Source organism: Gracilinanus agilis, chromosome 2 (genome assembly GCF_016433145.1).
Source record: "Gracilinanus agilis isolate LMUSP501 chromosome 2, AgileGrace, whole genome shotgun sequence".
NCBI lineage: Eukaryota > Metazoa > Chordata > Mammalia > Didelphimorphia > Didelphidae > Gracilinanus > Gracilinanus agilis.
In genome coordinates, this window is record NC_058131.1 from 381,500,186 (window position 1) to 381,515,220 (window position 15,035).

A 15,035-nucleotide genomic window follows, 5' to 3' on the forward strand; every position below is an offset into this window, starting at 1 on the left:
TTGGAAGATGAAATTAAAACTATGTGCAGTCATGGGAAGAAATGCTATAAATAAGTGATGGGCAAACTTCTTAAAGAGGGGGCCAAAGGACAGGAAATGCTCATCTGTCAGTCTGTTTCTAAGGCAACTCTTTCGAAGTTTCATTGTATTGTGTCCTACTCATTGTATTTGTCAGATTAGGAATAATGTTGATTGCCAGGATAGAACATTTCAGGTCTCTTCTCCCCCAATCTGGCCTGCTGGAGGTAGTTTGTCCATCACTGCTCTAAATCATTGTTGAGTAGAAAATGCAAATTAAGATAACTCTGAGATATGATCTTATACCTCTTAGACTGGCTAAAATAACAGAAGGGGAAAATGACAAATGTTGGTCAGGATGTGGAAAATGGGGACACTAATACACTGTTGGCAGATCTGTGAACTAACCCAAAATTTTGGAGGAAAAAAATGCAATTATGCTGAAAGAGTTATAAAACTGCATGTATTTTATGACTCAGTAATACCACTATTAGATCTGTTTCCCCATATGACCAGGAAAAAGGAAAAGAACTTGTATGTTTTACAATATTTATAGCAGCTCTCTTTGTGGTGGCAAAGAACTTGAAATTGAGGGGATGTCCATCAATTGGGGAATCGCTGAATAAGTTGAAATATATAATTGTGATGAAATAATACTGTTCTGTAAGAAATGATGAACAAATTGATTTTGGTAAGACTTGCATGAAGTAGCAAAAAGTGAATCAAGCAGAATCAAGAGAACATTACAGTAAGGCCTCATTTAATGTGACTAGTACATTCCAAGACCCTTTGTATAAGTTGAAAATCATGCATAATAGTGAATTTCATTATTTAATAAGTTTTTCATACTTAGACACTTTACAACCTTTCTTAGGCTTATCAGAGCTACCAGCATTACTACTCTTATACTTTGGGGCATTATTAATACCTACACAGTGTTAATGAAATAAAGAGAAGCATTCCTCTGATGTGGACAACTTGTTTCAAGGGAGAACTCTGGACAAAGACTGATGCATGAGCATCAATGTTTGTCATAAAAGGTTGTAATGACAAATGCTAATAACCCTACTCCCAGCAAGAAGGAGCATGATTGGGTGAATTGCTGCAAGACTTTATGCCTCTTGGGAAAATGACATGGATTTAGTGTTTAATTAAAAATATTGATTTTTGTATATTTTTCTACTTTTACTTTTTCAAATGCTAATCACATATACCTGTAGTTGCATGTGTCAAGTACATTTAAAACGAGGTCCTACTGTATACAGTAAAAGCTTTATTGTTTGAAAAGTGACTATGAATGGCTAAGCTATCCTGAGTATGAGTATTTAAATCAACTACAGAGGACCTATGAAGGAAGATGCTATCTACCTTCAGAGAAAAAATATATATGGAAATATGCATTATATGGTTTTATATATATGTATATATATGTAAACACATATATCTGTGGCAAATGTTGATTTTTCTCTAGTGTGAGGTTGAGAAAGAGTGAGTCAGCTTGGAACTCATAATGTAACAAAAAAATTAAATATTAAAAGAAACTAAATCCAATTTTTGTTATAGTACTTTTAGTAACTTAAGTAATTATAAAAATTAAAGGGTTGGACTAAATATATAAAAATGTCACCAAAAACATTACTCAAGTCAGAATGACTTTTTATGGTATTTTTATTTCCAAAAGGAGAGTAAAAGTAAGGAAAATCAGAGGGAGAGTAGATAATCACTCCAGCCTGGCCTGAACAAGGCAGGGCTTCAAAGGCAGGAAAGGGAGTCAGTCTTTTTCATTCATCCATGTCGTAATTCTAAGGGAAAAATCAAAGAACAGTCCAAAGTCCCCAGCCGAAGCTCCTCCAGGCCAAGTTTGAGGTGAAAAAGCTGGTCACAGGAAGTTCTTGCCACTTTTAAAGACCCTTCCTTATAGTCATTTCCTGTGCCTTCCTTCCACTTTATATGGACCAATTGCAGTTATAGCTTTGCTTAGGACTGCCCAAGGGACAATCAGTGGATTCCGATTCATCACCCACTTTTGCACACGTGAGTCACAGACCTCCCCATACTTAATATGCTTCTGGTGATAAATCTAAAAATGGGAAGGGGAGAGTTAATCCCATCTTCACATAATAAAAAACTAGAGGAAAAATGGGATTTGATATGCAGATTTTTTTCATAAAGACTTTCCAAAAATGTACCAGTAGGTATGCCCTAACTTTGTTAAGTGGTTCTGCAAAACCTCATTTCACAGAACAATTCCATAGTTATAATTTGTCATTGGTTGAATGTGGGATCTCAGCATTATAAGATGGAATTTGATGATAATGTATTAATTATTGTAAAATCACTTCTTGGTTAAAAGTATATAATGTGATGTATGCTTGTAATCTGTTGATTGAGGGGCACTTGCTATACTAAATGCATATTGTCTTTTAAGAGAAAACTACAGTGGGCATCAGTTAAATAAAATATTCAAACCCACTTTGTTATGGGGTTGGATAGTATAACCTTGTGGTGCTAGCTTTTTATCTTGAGACTTTATTATGATAATAATAATTACAGTGCTTTGAAATTTGAAAAGCACTTACTTTGATGGGTATGTGATTTTGTCAAAGTTATAAACCTAAATTACCAGAGGATGAATCTGAATCTGGTTGAACCCAGATCATCCATACATTTATGATGATGTCTTTTATGTCACTTCTCTAGTATAAGAATGATTAAAGGTAAGAAGGAGAGAAGATGGAGCTATCAGTAAAGGCCTCAATTTCATGTGTGTGTGTGTGTGTGTGTGTGTGTGTGTGTGTGTGTGTGTATGAAATAATGGGACAGATTTCTCAGAAGGGAGGTAAAAGGGGGAACTATGGTAGATTTGAAGAGGTATGAAAAGATTTGGAAAAGCTGTTGTGATTGGTGGGATACTAAGTCAGGGAGGTGTAAAAGGGTTGCCTTGCCACTATGAGGACTCACTTGAGATCATATAACAGATTTGTAATAGCTCTAGTCAATGATTTTGTGATTTTCCCCAGCTTTAGTCACTAGCATGTAAGTAGAAATGAAAGCACCAAATGATGGTAGTAATTCAAGGCTGAGACTTGGCAGATCAAGATCTGAGTTAGGATAAGGGGACAAAAGTCTTAAAAAAAATGAAGAAAGCAATTTTGTGGCCGAGAACAGCTTAAGCCAATAGAAAATGCTATATATTTTCCCAAATTGATCCAAGTTCAGTTAATTGTTATTCATTTCTAGTTCAGTCTGTGGGGGTGGGAGGAGAAAGGAAGGGAAAAATACAAACATTAATTAAGCACCTACTATGTGTTATGCATTATTGCTAAGTGCTTTACAAATATGATCTTTTAATCTTTACAACAACCCTGTTAGATAAGGTTGTCTTTATTTTATGACTGAGGAAACTTAAGGTAGACAGGTTAAGTGACTTCTCAGAATCAAACAGAAAGTATCTGCCCATGTACCTTTATAGCTGTAGGCACTGATGTACTAACTCCATAGATTGACCATATACTTACATGTAATAATCTAGATTTTTGTCTGCCACATTTTTCCTTTGTGAGGATTGTATCTCATGCTACTCACTCTTGTCAAGCTTATATCTATATAGCCTTTTCAGGCAAAATAGCTGTCTATCCTTGCCTCCCACATTCTATACTTCTGAACTTGACTTTTTGAACCCAAATGTATATATTCCTATTGAATTTCTTTTGTTAGATTTGGCTCAGTGTTCTAGCCTATTAAGATCACTTTGGATTCTGATCTTGTCATCATCCTGTGCTAATTATGCCTTTTAGCTTTGTCATTTACATATTTAATGTGCATACCATAAAAATGTTAAGCAGCACAGAGTCAAGGACAGATCCATGGAGCACTTTACTGGAGACCAAATACCAAACTGACATTCAGTAATTAATGGTTTCTTCTTCCTGACAAGTAACTAATCAATCTTATTCCATTATTGTCTATGCTTATTTCTCAATATTTTTTGCATAATTGTGTGAAATATTTTATCAAGTCCTTTGTTAAAATTCTGTTAAAATCTAAGTAAATAATATAGCATTCTTTTGATTCTGTTAGTTTGTAGTCTTATCAAACAAGGAAATAAAAGGTTTTCTGGCATGACCTGTTCTTAATAAAGCTATGCTGACTCTTCATAATTACTGTTTCATTTCTAGATACTCATTAAGTATTTCTTTAATGTTCCATTCTAGAATTTTATGAGGAATCTTAAATCCTATTAACTTCATTTGTTTATTGCTGCATTTCATTGGGAGGGGGGGAGAACTTGGGTCTGCAGATGGAAAGATTTTATCTTCATTGTTTATGTGAATTGCCTTAACTTTTTTCATGTCTTAATAGTATGACCTTTATTTTTGAGACTATGTTAAATGTGTGATAAAAGATTAGAGAAGTTTTTTTTTTTTAACCCTTATCTTCCATTTTAGAATCAATACTGTGTATTGGTTCTAAGGCAGAAGAGTGGTATGGTCTAAGCAGTAGAGGGTCAAGTGACTTGCCCAGAGTCACACAGCTAAGAAGTGTCTGAGGTCAGATTTGAACCCAGGGCCTCCTGTCTCTGGGCCTGGTTCTCAATCCACTAAGCCACCTAGCTACCCTCCAGAGAAGTTTTTTTTTTTTTTTAAAACAACTGCTTTTTGTGGGAAGATTTCTAGAATTTAAAAAAAATATATATATATATATTTTTTTTTTTGGGGGGGGGTCCTAGAGGCTGATTCTTTAATGTCCTTCAGTTTATTCCTTGGAATAATGCTCATAAACATTACATGTCAGTATTCAAGTTCTTATGGTCCTGAAGTCCTATAAAGTACTTTTTATGACCATCAGAGAAGATAGAATTAGTTATACTTTCTATGAAATCTACTAATGTGCAAAAATTTTGCATTATTTTAGTTAGGATCATTCTGTGCTCAATTTAGAACTTTGAAGCTTCTTGAACTTTCTCTCTTAATGAATTTTAGCTTAGTTATTTTCAAAAACACCTATTTTTCCATAACATTTCTCTTAGCTCTTTTTTTAACATTTATTAATATTCATTTTTAACCTGTTTACATACTTTATGCCCCTACTTTCCCCTTCCCCCCNCACACACCCCCCCTCGCTCTCCCCTCACCCATGGCTGACGCACATTTCCACTGGTTGTAACATGTGTTCTTGTTCAGGGCCTATTTCCATATTGTTGTTAGTTGCATTGGTGTGGTATTTTCGAGACCACATCCCCAGTCATATCCGCCTCAGCCCCTGCATTCAAGCAATTGTTTATCTTCTATGTTTCCTCTCCTGCAGATCTTCCTCTGAATGTGGGTAGCATTCTTTACCATAAATCCCTCAGAGCTGTCCTGGGTCATTGCATTGCTGCTGGTACAGAAGCCCATTACATTCGATTTTACCACAGTGTATCAGTCTCTGTGTACAATGTTCTTCTGGCTCTGCTCCTTTCACTCTGCATCAGTTCCTGGAGGTCTTTCCAATTCGCCTGGAACTCCTCCAGTTTATTATTCCTTTGAGCACAATAGTATTCCATCACCAGCATATACCACAATTTGTTCAGCCATTCCCCAATTGAAGGACATACCCTCCCTTTCCAGTTCTTTGCCACTACAAAAAGTGCAGCTATAAATATTTTCGTACAAGTCTGTTTATCTATGATCTCTTTGGGGTACAAACCCAACAATGGTATGGCTGGATCAACGGGCAGGCATTCTTTTATAGCCCTTTGAGCATAGTTCCAAATTGCCAGCCAGAATGGTTGGATCAGTTCACAGCTCCACCAGCAATGCATTAATGTCCCAATTTTGCCATATCCCCTCCAGCATTCATTGCTCTCTCCTTCTTTCATTTTAGCCAATCTGCTAGGTGTGAGGTGGTACCTCAGAGTTGTTTTGATTTGCATTTCTATAATTATTAGAGATTTAGAACACTTTCTCATGTGCTTATTGATACTTTTGATTTCTTTACCTGAGAATTGCCTATTCATGTCTCTTGCCCATTTTTCAATTGGGGAATATAATATATATTTTTGAATAGATGTATCAGTAGTCTTTTATGCCTTGCTTTTTTTCTTTAAAACTTTTTGTCAAAACAATTTTTCTACATTTTTTAGTTTTTTATTTTACTTATTGTTTATGATATTGGTGTTCTTGTATTGGTTATAGATACTATTTGAAATGTGCTTCTGTATTCTATTTGCAAGAATTAGTATTTTTTTGTTGATATTCATTAATTCATTAGTGAGAAGCAGCTTGGTTTAGTGATTAGAGAGCTGATTTCAGAGTCTAGAGGACTCATACTCTCTAAAAGTTGCAGGAAAAGCTTAATCTCAGTTGGTAGAGTTTCTCTTCTTAGAAGTGCCCTATAACAGTGAAATCATAAATCCAATCCCTGTTACTGTTCCAATTTATTAATTACATTGGTTTCTGGTTTTCTCCCTTAACTTTGTGTAAACTTTTAATAAGAGGTCAAAATAGCTATATGATTTAAACATAAAGAGTGATATTATAAGTAAATTGGGGGAACATAAAATAGCTTACCTGTCACATCTATGGAGAAGGGAAGAATTTATAACCAATTCAGAGATAGAGAACATTGCAAGTTGCAAAGTGAATTATTTTGATTACAATAAATTAAAAAGGTTTTGTATAGACAAAACTAGTGCAACCAAGATTAGAAGTGAAGCAACAAACTGGAAGAAATTTTATAACATATTTCTCTGATAAAGGTCTCATTCCTCAAATATATAAAGAACTAAGTCAAATTTATAAGAATCCACGTCATTCCCCAATTGATAAATGGTCAAAGGATATTAATAGGCAGTTTTCAGATGAAGAAATAGTTATCAATAATCATATGAAAAAATGTTCAAAATCCCTCCTGATTAGAGAAATGCAAATTAAAACAACTTTGATATATACCACCTTACACCTAGCAGATTGGCCAATATGACAGTAAAGGAAAATAATAAATGTTGGAGGGAATGTGGCAAAATTGGGACACTAATAATGCATTGTTGGTGGAGTTGTGAATCGATTAGACCATTTTGGAGGGCAATTTGGAATTATTCTCAAAGGAATATAAAAGAATGCAAACCTTTTGATCCAGCAATTCCACTATTAGGTCTGTATCCCAAAGAGATAAAAAAAAAATGGGAAAGGACCTGTTTGTTCAAAAATATTTGTAGCTGTGCTTTTTGTGGTGGCAAAAAATTGGAATCTAAAGGGGATGTCCCTCAATTGGGGAATGACTGAACAAATTGTGGTATATGATAGTGATGGAATACTATTTTGCTATAAGGAATGGATGAACAGGATGATTTTTAGAACGACCAGGAAAGACTTACATGAACAGAGTAACTGAAAATATTGTGGGATGGTCAAATGTTGTAGACTACTACAAATAGCAATACAATGATCCAAGACAATTCTGAGGGATTTATGAAAAGGAACGCTAACCACCTCCAGAGAAAGAACTGTTGGAGTAGAAATGCAGATGAAAACATAAGATTTTTCATTTTTTTATTTGAGTATGTGATTTGGGGTTTTGGTTTTATAAGATTATTCACTACAAAAATGAATAATATGGAAATATGTTTTGAGTAATAATATGTGTACAACCCAGTGGAATTGTGTGTCAACTCCGAGATGGGGAGGAGGGAAGAAGGGAGGGAAACAATATGAATCATACAACTTTGGAAAACTTATGTGTAAACTTAAGATAAAGTTTAATAATAAAGATAAAAATAAAGATAAAACTAAAAGAAAAAAGAAAATTAGTAGATTAGGGTTCAAAATTTGTCTTATGTGAGGAATTGGATAGTTTACAACTTTTCTCTGTGTTTTGAGTGTATCTGGAGAGATAAAAGGAGAGGTAGGGGAAGAGAGAAGAAATGGGGAAGAGACTGTCCAGCATGCATGGACCATCAATGAAGGCGATGAGCAAAGCAAAGTTGTAGTTGCTTAAAAGAAACATGAGATAAGCAGATTTGGAGACATCTCCATCCTGATTGTTCATATGGACTATTTATTTATGTTTGACTTTTGATAGATCCTTCAAAGCTCATGTCAATCTGACCAGCCACAGTCAGACTCACTGTACATTTATCCTGACCCTAGTGATGCCATTTTGGTTCTCTTCAAGAATGAAGGACAACCACCACCACATTTTAGGAGAGTCACATGCTTTACTTTATTGAGGATTCAGCTCCTCATTCATCTTCTCCTTGCATTATATTTACCCCATCCTCACTTTCTAGGTTCCCTTTATGTGTTACCTTCTCTTGTAAGCCCTTTGAGGGTAGAGACTTTCAATCACTTTTATTAGTAGTCTTATAGCACGTAGCACAGTGCCTGACACATTTGTAAGTGTTTAATAAGTTCTCTGTTTACTTTTATTATAGTAGCACAACTCAAGCATAATCATGAGATGTCTCTCCAATTACTTATTTGATCTTTTATTTCTTAGTTGTATTTATGTGAGTTTTGAGTATGTCTAAGATACTTTCATCATTATAGCAAATGATATTTTGTATTCTTTTGATTGATCTTAATTAATGAGATTTTAAAGGCTGATGTGAGATTTGTTTCCACTGATAGACAAATTGTACTTGTCCCCAAATTTTCTGTCGCTTCACCAACAAATTTCTTCTTGTTAGGCAGAATCCTGATCAAATTCTTAGTTTATATTATGATTTCTAATACCTTTTGACTTCTTAAATTTTTTTCTTCTGATGCCCCACTTTCATTTGGTAGTAGTGATGAAAAGCTCCCTTATGTTCTTTATGTTCTTTTGTGCACAAGATATCAAAATCCTTAGAATAATGCTTTCTAAAGTCCTTTGGTGATGTAATGTAGCCCCTATGTGAATCACCATATCTTAGATATCACAGCTTCACCCCTTGTATCTTGTTGGTTGCCAAGTCCTGCAGCATCTATTCTCTTAATGTTTCTTCTGGCTTTCCTCTGTCTGTTCAGTTGTCAATCTTGTTTGTATCTGCACATCTCTGTAATATCTGTATATATCCCTTCTCATCACTCACTTTGCCAGCATCCTGATGTATGCCCTTATTACCTCACACATGAACTATTACAATAGGTTTCTGGTTAGTTTCCCTGTCTCAAGTCTCTCCCCTTCCTGTCCCTTCCATTCAACTGCCAAAGTACTCATATGACCATCTCATCCTTTATTTAGCAAACTGGTAGTTCCAGGATCAACTGTAAAATTCTTCTGTTTGGCATTTAAAGCCCTTCACAGTCTACTTCCTACCTTTCTAGTCTTTTTACTCCCTTCCACACACTTTGTTCCTCCCATTGGTTATTCCATCTCCAGATTCTGTACTTTTGCATCAGCTATTACATATGCCTGGAATACTCTCCTTTCTCACTTCTTCCTTTTAGATACTCTGACTGCCTTCAAGAGTCAGCTTAAATCTCATTTTCAGGAGGGATTTCTTAATCTTACTGCTTTGCCTTCCATCGGAAGATTGCCTTCTATGAATGATTGAATGGGTGAAAAGGCATTTATTAGTGATTAGTATGTGAAAATCATTGTGTGAAATGTTAAGAATACAAATAGTAAAGCAAGATCTCATTCTAATAGGGGAAGACTATATGTGTAGGAGATTTTCCCTGGACTGGCGGTGGGGTTGCTCCTGTTTCATGGACTTTTGGGCTTAACCTTCCTGTCAATGGCATCTGGCTAGATGATGGCATGGGTGGTAGCAAGAATGTTTGACTTTTCCTTGGTTACATAGACTGGTCTGTTACATCCACAGGGACCTTGGACTCAGGATTCTGAGCTGTTTCTACTAAGATTCAAGGACAGGAGGTGGTTGTGGTGTTTCAGCCTGCATGGCACTTGCTGTCTCTCCTCTACAGACACAGCTTCATCTCTTATATCTTGTTGGTTGCCAAATCCTACAGTTATCTGTCTCTCCATTCTAATGCTGCATATATAGCTGTCAAAATAATATGCCTAAATTATGAGTCTGATCATGTTACCCTTCTCTCATGCTTTTGGGAGACTTTCAGAGAGGTCCTAAGTTCTAAAAGTCCTTCATTAATTCACATAAGAAAAAGTTTAAACTTTACTTGAGTGTTGGAGTGTGCATTAGGGAAAGGTAGAATTCTAGGTAAAGTATGTCACGGGATCTTTATTGCTTGAGGGATAAGTTTATAATCAGACCTCAGTTGCCAGAGATATGTAATTATTTACAGGAGGAAGAAGAGATTGTAGAGATGGTCCCATGAGAATGAATAGAAAAGCATTTATTAGGGCTTTACAGTATGCCAAGGAATCGAGACTGCCCTTAGGCATATCCAGCTTATACTAGTCTTTATCATGTCTTCAAGGTGATTGGTGCAATGACTCAGTCCTTTGTTATCTCCATATTAGAGTAGCTTATTGACTTAGGGAAAGGACTGTTTTTTTTAATTTTTATTTTGAATATTTTCCCATATTTACATGTTTCATGTTCTTTCCCTTTCCCCCAACCCCCCTTAGCCGATGCACAATTCCACTGGGTTTTACATGTATCATTGATTAAGACCCAATTCCATATTATTGATAGTTGGACTAGAGTTATCGTTTAGTGTCTGCATCCCCATTAATATCAAATTCTTGATCAGATGTATCTGATTGTTTTCCTGTATTTCAAGTTGCCAGCATCATCCCAAATAATAAAGCTAGATATCAGTGCACTTTAGGAATAAACATAGTTTGACTTATTTAAATTTATCCAGTTTGTGACTCAGGTGACTAGGAGAATCATGGTGCTGCTCTTGAGAGTAAAGTTAGATGGGAGAGATAGTTGAAAGGAATTGGAAAGAGATGAGTTCTATTTTGACATACTAAATATGACATCTGAGTAGAAATATCCAGTAAACAGATGGGGATATGGACCTAGAATGTGGGTGAAGTTGGGGTTGGAGATGCATGTATACAACTTGGACATAGTAAACACTTGATAAATGTTTTATGATCAATTAATCATAAGTATTTACTGTGTCTGTTATGTACTTACACAAATACAAAGAGTAAAAGTACTTAAAAGCCGCTCACATTCTAATGGGGGGAAAACAAGTAAATGTAAAATATACATACAGCATAAATATAAAGTGAATAAAACCAAATGTATACAAAATAGTTAAATATAAGGTAGTTTGGAAGGGAAGACACTAGCAGTTAGGAGAATCACAAAAGGCTTCATGAAGAAGATGATACTTAAGCTGCATTTTAAAGGTTTAGAAGGACTCTGAGTTGGAGGTTAGAAGGGAGTACGTTCTAGACATGTAGAACGACTAGTGCAGAGACACAAAGACTTGATTTCAAATGTTATGAGGAACAGATAAGACCAGTTTGGCTGGATCTCAGAGTGAAGGAAAAGGTGTAATATCCAGTGATGTTGGAAAGATATGTTGATGCCAGGTTGTGTAGAGCTTTAAATGCTAAACAGAGGCAGGTATATCTTATCCTAGATGCAGTAGGAGTTGATTGAATAGGAGAGTAACATGATCAGATTTTACTTAAAGAAATTTAACTTGGCAGCAGTGCATAGAACGGGCTAGAAGAGACTTGAAGCAAGGAGACTAATGAGGAAACTCATAAATTAATCTACATAATTAATAATTAATGAGAGGTAATGTGGGCCTGAACTTGAGGTGGTAGTTGTGTGAGTGGAAAAAGTGGTTAGATGATAGAAATGTTGTGACTGCAAGGTTTAACAATTAGATCCGTGGGATAGGAGAAGCGGAAGATAATGCCGTAGTTTTGAATTTGGAAGAATGGCTGGCACCTTTGACAGAAGTAGGGAAAGTTGGAAGAGAAGGAGAGAGTAGTGGGAAAAAGATAATGAGTTTGTTTTGGATATGCAGAATTTAAGCTGTTTCTGGGATATCCAGTTTGAAACATCCAATAGATTGTTGGTGATCTGAGACTAAAGCTCAGGAGAGAGACTGGATCTGGATATACTGGATATATGCCAAGTGGTACCTTAACACATGAGTTTAATTCATTCGATGGCCAAGCTTGTAACTCAATTTGCTTGTGTGTCAAATCAAATTTCCCCATTTACATGAATGGAAATGCAGTTAATCTGTTCAGGCCCCAAAAAACCACATCGATTTTTTTTTTGTTTTGTTTTATGTGCTTTTAAATATGAAAATGTACTTTATAAATAACAAATAAATATATTTATAGATAATAAGAAAGAATGTAAGGAAATAAAGTTGCTTATGAAATTTTATTTACCTTCAAGGTCAGGTAAATATGCTGGCAGAGGTTTTCATTTCATGCCCTGTTGCTTAACATAACTTACTCTCTACACATGTAAGCAACATTTAATGCAAATTTGACCTTACACATTATTTATGATATATAACTTTATTGCTAAACTTAATTGCTATTTTTTTACCTAATTATCATAATTTTCTTCATTGAATTTTGGCTGTTTTGCCACACTTACTCAATTTTACTTAGAGGCCATTTCAACAAAAACCTTTTCTTCCTCCCTTTCAGAACCTTTTTTAATAATGTGTGAAACAAGTATCGTTACATAGCTCCAATGCTCGACCTGTTGCAAATTTTTTTGGGTGTGTCTTTTCAATAAACTTTAATTTTTCCCCAAATCCTCAACATTTCCTTAATCTCACTTCTACTGATTACCTTGTCCACCTCAGGCTCCTCCCCTCTAATTTCCTACAAAACCTTTATATGCTGCTGTTATGGCTATAACTCCTTCAGTTCCTATGTCATCAGGACCCTTTTATGCCCAAAAAACTGATAATAAAGACAAAAATAAAGAAGAAAGCACGAGCAATTCTATATAGATTCTCACACAGCCAGATAAATACTGAATTAAACGAGATAGCCTCCTGTAACTTGCAAAACCGAATGTTCGGCAGAATTGAAATAGTATGATAGCGGGGATTGAAAGATCAAGTGATGATTTTTTTTTCAAGTTTAAAATATAAAGTCTTTAACATTTTGCATTTATGGACCTTTTTTTCTCTTTCTTTGATATCATTGGGATATAGACCTACTAGGATATTGCTGGATCAAATGGTTTGTATAGTTTAGTAGTTTTTGGAGCATAATTTCAAATTATTTTCCAAAATGGCTAGATCAATTGATGGCTCTGCTAATAGCATTAATTTGCCTCATTTCCTTCAGCTACTTTAAATTTTTTGTTTTCCTTTGTTAGCCAGCTTTACCAACCTAATGGATGTGAGAACATTTCTCTAATTTTTAGAGATTTAGAATATTTTTTTCAAATGGTTCATAGTTGCTATTTTTGTTCTTTGATCATTACTCAAATGGGATATGATAGTTATATAAATAATAATATAGTTAAATAAATAATAATGACAGAATGACCACATAATTTTTTCCTCTCAAGAGAAACAGCAATGACTTAAGAAAATTCAGAGTTTTGGCTTTAAAGTTTTAAGATGACTTAGTTACTCTAAAATTATGTTAAATTAAATTTGGAGAACTAATATTGTATTTTGTTTGAGCTTTTATTTTTATTTCTCCTACAGGGTATATCTTAAGTGTTGTGCTTCTTACCTTACCTAGACAGCATCTGGTTCAGCTTTACCTATACTTTCTTACTGCACTGTTGCTTTATGCTGGCCATCAGATCTCCAGGTAAGCATGCATTACCATTTTTGATATATGGCTTGAATTTTTGAAGTTTATTCTTACTAATAAAAAATACTTTGTGGGAGTCCAGACTTGTGATTTCATTTGTGTTGGAATTCAACATTTTGTTTGTTGGAAAAAAATAAATTTTTTTGGAAGAATATATAAAAAAGTGTGGGAGAGAGGAAATAGGGGAGAGAGAGAGGAGAATTTTATAATAAAACATTATATACCATCTTGATAAGGAGGCAGTGGTGAGTAGAAAGCACTAACAGAGGATTCAGGGGTCCAGTATTCAAATATCAACTCAGATAATTGCAGCCTTTATGGCCTTGGGTGGATCATTTAACCTTTCTCTAGGCCTCAATTTCCATATTTGTAAAATGAGTGAATTGGACTAAATCCATCTATTCTAGCTTTAGGTTTATGACCCTATAAACCATCTTAGTAAAATTAGGTAGAATAATTTTATCTGCATAAAACAAGTCCCCTGCTAGTGCTTTTAGAAATGTTAGGGGAACTTTTTGCCTCTTTCAATAAAGGACATTACCTAGGCAAATTACTTATAAAGACTAGAGAACTGTTATTTTCCCATTTTTCTTTATCAATGAGGATAGAGTGATAGGAACATAATTGATATTGATGGTTCTACAGATAGTATTGTTGGAAATCACTTTGAAAGCTATAGCAGTCTCTATCCAAATTGACCATTTGGAATTACTGCTTAATGTGTTGCACTTGATAATGATACTGTTGTTTTATAATTCAATGGAATTTATTTGCAATATTATACTACAAAATACTGACAAATATAGGAGGAAGAAGATCTATTACTTTTAAACAGTAGATAGAGCATTGGTAGTCAAGGAAGATCTAAGTTCAAATGTGGACTCAGGCACTTACTAGCTATGTGGCCTTGGGCAATCCCTTAATCTTGTATGCCTCAGTTTCCTCATCTGTAAAATGAATTAGAGAAGGAAATGGCAAACTATTATAGTATTTTTGCCAAGAAAACCCATTTGGGATCATTAAGAGTCAGACATGATTGAACATGACTAACAAGAATAAGGAATCAATAAAGATAAATGTTCTGTTTTATAAATTGAGGATTATTTTTATACTAAATTGTTTCATGGGTTTAATGGTCAGAGAATACATCACTTAGTAGCCAGTCTATTGATCAAGTAGCCAGCTTATTGGATAAAAACTTCTCCATACTTAGAACTAGATTGATCCTCTGAAAAGTCTCTTTGGAAATGCACTTGAAACCTATTATAGAACCTTTTAGAATTTGTGCTCTGTTTAAAGAATCAACCCTTTAAGATCCTGGGTCCAATGAATTAGTGAAATGTCTTAAATTCACA

At 34.8% G+C, this 15,035-nt stretch overlaps 1 protein-coding gene across 1 annotated transcript in view; it reads left to right on the plus strand.

Annotated features, from left to right (window-relative positions):
- Positions 1-15,035, plus strand: part of RNF145 (ring finger protein 145) — an 88,825-nt gene that overhangs the window by 12,310 nt on the left and 61,480 nt on the right. Inside the window, exon 2 of the mRNA XM_044664462.1 lies at positions 13,569-13,677. Coding sequence (XP_044520397.1) covers positions 13,569-13,677 — 109 coding nt within the window. The remainder of the gene's footprint in view (positions 1-13,568; positions 13,678-15,035) is intronic.